The sequence below is a fragment of the Saccostrea cucullata genome, unplaced genomic scaffold, assembly GCF_032062105.1.
Source record: "Saccostrea cucullata isolate Sc308-1 unplaced genomic scaffold, CSIRO_AGI_Scuc_v1 ctg20046, whole genome shotgun sequence".
Lineage (NCBI taxonomy): Eukaryota > Metazoa > Mollusca > Bivalvia > Ostreida > Ostreidae > Saccostrea > Saccostrea cuccullata.
This window is the reverse complement of record NW_026937761.1, coordinates 1-7,006: the sequence shown is the minus strand read 5'-3', so window position 1 is coordinate 7,006 and position 7,006 is coordinate 1. Positions and strand designations below refer to the sequence as shown.

Genomic DNA, 7,006 nt, shown 5'->3' with positions numbered 1-7,006 from the left:
ATGATGGCAAACTCCTACAAGACTGTTTCTTTGCTTTAATTGAAAGTTTTAACAAGAAATTTCAACAAGAACACATTGTAACAGAAAAAAAATGAACAGGTCAATAATTCCTTATATTGACCTGCAATAAATCCTTGTATTCACCTGGAACGTCACGTGCAGGTCAATACAACGTAGTATTTTTCTAACATACATGTATTAGGAAATGGAAATTATTCAATCAAATAATAATAATATATATTTAATATGTTTTTATTTCCAATTAGCAAAAAAAGATGTTAAAATGTTGGACAGTTTCTTTGAAAACTTGGAGTCAGTCATGTTTTTTCCTTGAGTGAAGATAATATCTTTGGAGAGCTTATGTATGGTACATGAAACATTGGTGTATTTCTTTTTACCATAGAACAACCTGCTAGACATGACTGCTGTGATTTCCCTCAAAACTTCAAGGAAGTCAGTATTATTGTCTTTAAGTTTTCCATTTCCATAAAATTTTTCTACAGCCTCATACAAGAACTGCAACATGTAGCTGCCATCTTCTTTACTCCTAAAAGCATACATTCCTAAAAGAAGAAAAAGGAATTCATAAGTTTTTGATTTAATTTTAGTTAAAATACATCTCAATCAGTCCTGATTAAAATGAAATTAATGTAATCATACTGAAGGTCTTAAATCAATCATTCAAAGAAGTATTGATGTTATTTATATTTCTGAATATTAAATAAATCATCAAACTCAGTGCTTCTATTGATCACAAGATTCAAAATTTATCACCTGAACTACTGTTCAGATAAAAGTTTCTCATAATAAAACAAGATCTCATAACAAGACAACAAAAATCAAAACCATACCTTACAATAGGACAACAAAAGTCAACAACAAATTTTACAACAGAACCAAAAAAACAACACTAAACCTTACATTGTGATGACAAAAGTCAACAATGCACCTTACAACAGCAAAACAAAAGTTGACATCACATCTTATAAAAGACATCAAAACCTTCAAACAGGATAACAAAATCTTGCAACAGGACAATAAAAGTCAGAACCTGACCTTGTGGTGATGCAAACATGATGAGCATATCGTTGTGACAGGGGACAGACGTGATATGGACTGGGGCCACCGTCGGCCGATATCGCCGCGCTTTAGGTGGATCCACGTCATCTCCCAGCATTCCCATCTCTGCTGGAGGATGTAATCTGATTCCTCTTGCTGGATCCAGCTCATCCTCTGTTTGTTCCATCTCAGGTGATAGAGCCTACAAAACATACAGCTGTGTTGGAGAACTAACAGCTACTTATAACTAGTGCTAATTGTAACGGGACCGTTACAGATGTTCCCAAAGCTCCCCAACTTCCTTTTGGTGCCATATTCCCTAAAAGCTTCATTAAATAAGACAAACTCTATGCATTTGAGATTTTAACATCGTTTACCCAGAAGTATACCAATTTCATTCAAATTTTAGCATTGCACGCGTAATGACCATATAATCTTGTCTTCACAATCTATAGATTTTAATATACTAAATATCAAAGTATTTAATCCAAAAGTATTAAAAAATACGCTAATTTAAGTGTAATTTTGATTTTACTCATTTTACGTGCACGCACGCACGTGCTCACATGAGCATGGCGACCATACTTTCTTGTAGAAGTCCATTACACCTATCTGTGTTCTAAATCCCACCCCATTTGGTTGAAAACCAAGGGAGTTATAGCTGTTCAAAGTTTCAGCCAATCAGATTGCAGCGCACGTACATGCACGTGTATGCATATGCATGGTGACCGTATCTTCTTGTAGAAGTCCATTATATCTATCCATGTTCCAAATCCCATCCTGTTTGGTTGAAAACCAAGGGAGTTATAGCTATTTAAAGCAATAGCCAATCAGATTGCAGCGCACGTGCATGCACGTGTTTTCATGATAATTGCTATAAATCTTATTGTAGGATATCCTAATACATGCCTATGTTTAAAATTTCAAAGGATTTGGTCAGAAAACCAGAAAGATATTGAGACTTTAGTTTCAGCCAATCAGAGCGAAGCGACGTGCATGTGCGTAGATTTGCTTTTTTGATCATGTCATTTTGTTTACGCTACTAATATATCCTTACATTATAAATTTCAAAAGATTTCATCAAAAAATAGAAACGTTACGGCTATATCCATTATATTGGTCATTTCACGTGTTGCACGTGCCCGCTCTTGCAAGCACGTGCGCGCAAAATGGCATGTTGACAATGTCCTTTTATCTACATTTATAATATGTCTATATATTCTAAATATCAAAGCATGACATTAAAAAATGTTAAAGTTACGGCAATTTCAAGTATATTGGTCATTTCACGTGTTGCACGTGCGCGCTCTTGCAAGCACGTGCGCGCAAAATGACCTTTGTTCCGCAAATCTACATAACATGCCTACTTATCCTAAAAAGGTTTCCCCTTAATCGGATGTGTACTTTACAAGATCATTCGCGGACAAAATTTTCCCAAGAAGAAAAATAATAATAACTAGTGCTAATTGTAACGGGAACCGTTAAGATGTTCCCCAAACGCTCCCCAACTCCCTTTTGGTGCCATATTCCCTGTAAGCTTCATTAAATAAGACAAACTCTGTGCATTTTTTTACTTTAACAACGTTTTCCCAAAAGGATACCAATTATATTCATATTTTAGCATTGCACCCAAGCGCATGTACGTGAATGCATGTGCGTTATGACCATATCATCTTGTCTACACTATCTATATATTTTAATATACTATATATTAAAGCATTCAGTCCAAAAGAAATAAAAATCACTCATTCAAGTGTATTTTTAACTATACTCGTTCTAAATGCACGCACGTGCGTGCACGTGCATGATGACCATACCTTCTTGTAGGAGTCCTTTACATCTATCACTGTTCTAAATCCCATCCGGTTTGGTTGAAAAAAAAGAGAGTTATAGCCATTTCAAGTTTCAGCCAATCAGATTGCAGCACACGTGCATACGTGTGATTTCATGAATATTTTTCTATACCATGTTGTAGGTTATCCTAATGCATGACTATATTTTAAATTTCAAAGAATTTCGTCAAAAAACAAAGGATATATAGCCATTTAAAGTTTCAGCCAATCAGATTACAGCACGCGCACATGCGCATGCTTTCATGAAAATTCTTTTATATCATGCTGTAGATATTCATAATGTAGGACTATGTTCAAAATTTCAAAGGATTATGACAAGAAACAAGAAAGATATTGAGACTTTAGTTTCAGCCAATCAGAGCGAAGCGCACGTGCATGCGCGTGAGATCTTGCTATTTTGACCATGCTATCTTGTCTATACTTCTAATGTATCCTTACATTATGAGTTTCAAAAAATTTCATCAAAAAATAGAAAAGTTACTACAATATCCATTATATTGGTCATTTCACGTGTTGCACGTGCACGCTCTTGCAAGCACGTGCGCGCAAAATGACCTTGATTCCGCAAATCTACATAACATGTCTACTGACCCTAAAAAGGTTTTACCTACATCGGACGAACAGTTTACAAGATCACTCCCGGACAAAAAAGTACCCAGGAAGAAGAAGAAGAAGAAGAAGAAGAAAAATAATAATAATAAGAAACAGAGTAAAAACAATATGTTCCCCAACTTCGTTTGGGGAACATAATAAGAAACAGAGTAAAACAATATGTTCCCCAACTTCGTTTGGGGGAAAATAATTATGTCCCACAGAAAATATGCTATATGTAAATATTAACTCATCCAAAAGACATAAATAATAATAAATAAAAACATGTTCTATGGACAATTAATCTTTTTTAAGTGTACCAAAAATGCAAAATGTGTTTAATATAATAAATGTCCTTCAAGTAAAACCAATATTCCAGACTGGACTTACCCCTTCCCCTCCTGCTGCTTTGTGAGTATTTGTTTCTTGTTGGCCTCCTGGGTGTAAACTCTACCAAGCTGCCAGACCTCATTTTGTAATTTCTTTAAATTTCTGACAATTTCTATCTGTCTTTGTTCCAAATATTTTTCTACATCTGATGTGTCTTGTTCCTGCTGAAACAAAAAATTAGAAAAATACATGTAGTCATCATTACAACTAGGCTTTACTTAAAACTGAGTTATACCAATACATGTATTACACAGTCATGCTTCTGAGTTCTGTAATTTGTTGAACAATGTCAATTTTACCAATACATTGATTGTTTAACTCACCTCCCGTGTGTCTGTATCCTGACTGTTGGTTGTGGGGAGGTCAGTGTCACACTCAAGGTCAGAATCCTCTATGTCTGTGTCAGACACCTCTCCCTCCTCTGTGTCAGACTCTACACATGACAAAAATTACATCGTACAGTGTACATTTAAATTTGTATGAGGAAAAACCATAAAAAAAAAAACAGGTAAGTTTGGGTGTTGCTAAAACGGAAACAGAACGGGAAAGCGGAACGGAACGGAAAATTTTTGTCAAATAAAAAACACAGATTCAATATAAATCAGATAAAAGAGCAATATTCTTCTGGTAAAAGTCATTTCTAATAAAAATTCATTATATTAAACTATTATATATTGATGAGTCATACACACCCTCCGTGGAAAAAATGCTACTGATAGAAATCCCCCCCCCCCCACACACACACACACGAAATAGGATTTTCGTGTTTGGGCAAAGGACATATCCCCCCCCCCTTTTTTTTTGCTTGTCAAATTGGTTGTATGTTGGAAATTTTTTTCTGACCCCCACCACCTCTATCAATTTGTTTCCAATGTCAATGTCTGAAAAGACAAAAACAACTAGTTATGCTATTCAGATTATGCACGCAGTGTCGAATTCGCGAGTCATGAAAGGGGGGTGGCAGTTTCGGGTCTGCGTAGGGGCCCACAGCCACATTAAAAATTGATTTATTAAACCTTATGTACATTTTGGACACAAAAAGGGGGGCTGACCTATTACAACTTCTAAGACATTTCCGAGGAGAGAGGAGCGGGAAAACAAACTCATTTTTACGGGGTCATTCATATACGCCTCCTCCCCCCCCCCCCCAAACATGCACACATATGTGCCGCAAACAAACTACATTTAACTTCAATGAATGCAAAGATTCTGCAGTCTGCATTATATCTACCACAACTTTGTCTATCCACAAAAGGACTATTTCTGAATAAAATTTTAACAACCAGTGTGTATAAGAGATGTTTATTCGAGCTTGCCGTAAAGGTTTGTCCTAAACGTAATCTTAATAATTTTTTTAAACATTTTTTTTTTTCTTTCCATGGTTCATTTAGATATCAAATATTTGCCCCCCCCCCCCCCACCTCAGTCTTAACCTTTTTACTACGGAAATTTTTGTTCAAGTTCACATTCTCACCCTTTTTGTGAATATAATAAATGTAGTAAGTTAGTGTAAAAAATAGTACTGAAAGATGTTGGGAGTTGGAACTTATCCCCCCTCCCAATCAAACAATTGTTTTCTTTTTGTGTTTTATCTCCCCTCCCGAATCAAACAATTGTCTTCTTTTGTGTTTTTTGCTTGTCAAATACTTTTCAAGTTCGTTTACCCCCTCCCCCCCCCTTTCAAATTCGATTCTATGTGACTGCTATTTTAGCGACTTTTGTAAATAAGAGATTGAGCATGACAAAATCAACTTGTATTTAATAGTGGGGGATTGAATGTGTACAAGATATATCATTTATGATAAAATTTGTGTATTTTAAGTGATTTAATCCAAAATAATATATTCCGTTTTCCGTTCTGTTCCGCTTTCCCTTCCGTTTTCCGTTCCGCGTTTTAGCAACACTCGGTTTTTCTGGCAACACTTCTTCTGTCCATCAGAAGTAGCTTTCAGATATAATTTTTTTTCTCTTGATTACCATACAAAGGTTTTTTTTCAATACATAATAGTAAACTATATACAATGTACATGCTGATTCTAATGCATAGTATATAATTATCTTCAATCCTCTTATTAACATCCCCTAAAGTATGCATACGTTGTATGTGTCAATTATATGGAAGCAACCTTATTCACAAGAGGGAATACTGAAACATTTTCTTAAAATTAGTCTACAGAGTGTATATATTTTGAGAATACATCAAGTAGCAATAACTGTACCTTCATCAGAGATCCCTTCATTGTCCTGATAGTCAATCTTATCATGTCCATCTTTGTTATGGCCTGGTTCCCCTCCCCCCTTTTTTGTGTCCGGCGCCGTGATCAAACCCTATGCCTGCGTCTCTTTGATCTTCAGTTGCTTTACTCTCGGGAATTCTACAGGCCTGACAAACACATACATCACAAATCAAAATTTCAGAGGTCCACATTATTTTATTTTCTGAAATGAATATACACGTATATACACTTCCCTTAGAATATAATTTATTTTTGTTTTTACATTTTGTTGTTACATTCTTTTGATGTATAAAGCTCCTTACCATGTTTACAAATAAGTATAAGTAATAATGAGGCCATCTAACCAATAAAGTTTTTATTACCCTGAAATATCTCTAAGACTGTTGCCTAATCTTAATTACTTTTCTCCCAGGATAAAAAAAACATGAACATTTTTTTCATTTCAATACCTGAATAAAGAACAGTTTTGGTTTGTTTGTCAGTGCTTTACATGCTTTAGGGCTGAAGTAATCCAGAACGTCTTGGGTGTCAAAGAATTCATCATCAAACATTTGTATAGCATGATGATGGACCACTTGATCTTTTCCTTTCACCTCTTTTTCAATTCCATGTGAACTGATAGCAAATACAAAACAATCATACTCTTTCAGACTCTTGTTTTTGGAATCTAAAAAGGAAAAATCAGAAAAGTCTAATATGCAATACGATTAAAAACAGATTACGAGAAAAAAAACTGTCTCAGTCTGATTCATAAAGAAGGAAATTTAAATTTTGGAAAACAATGCCAAATAAAATTTTATATGTGTTTCAATTTAAAAGTTATTGCACTTACATGAGTTCAAAAGTGACACAAATTTGGATGTTGTTAAATTTTCA

The 7,006-nt window shown here is 34.9% G+C and overlaps 1 protein-coding gene across 1 annotated transcript; it reads right to left on the bottom strand.

Moving 5' to 3' along the window:
* Window positions 1-246: 246 nt before the first annotated feature.
* LOC134248784 (uncharacterized) lies at window positions 247-6,797 on the bottom strand (the record flags this gene model as incomplete). Its single annotated transcript, XM_062731168.1, has 6 exons — window positions 247-563; window positions 1,057-1,261; window positions 3,894-4,054; window positions 4,217-4,326; window positions 6,113-6,221; window positions 6,580-6,797. Coding segments are annotated over 6 exons (869 nt in total), but the record flags the coding sequence as incomplete, so codon positions are not given.
* Window positions 6,798-7,006: the final 209 nt, after the last annotated feature.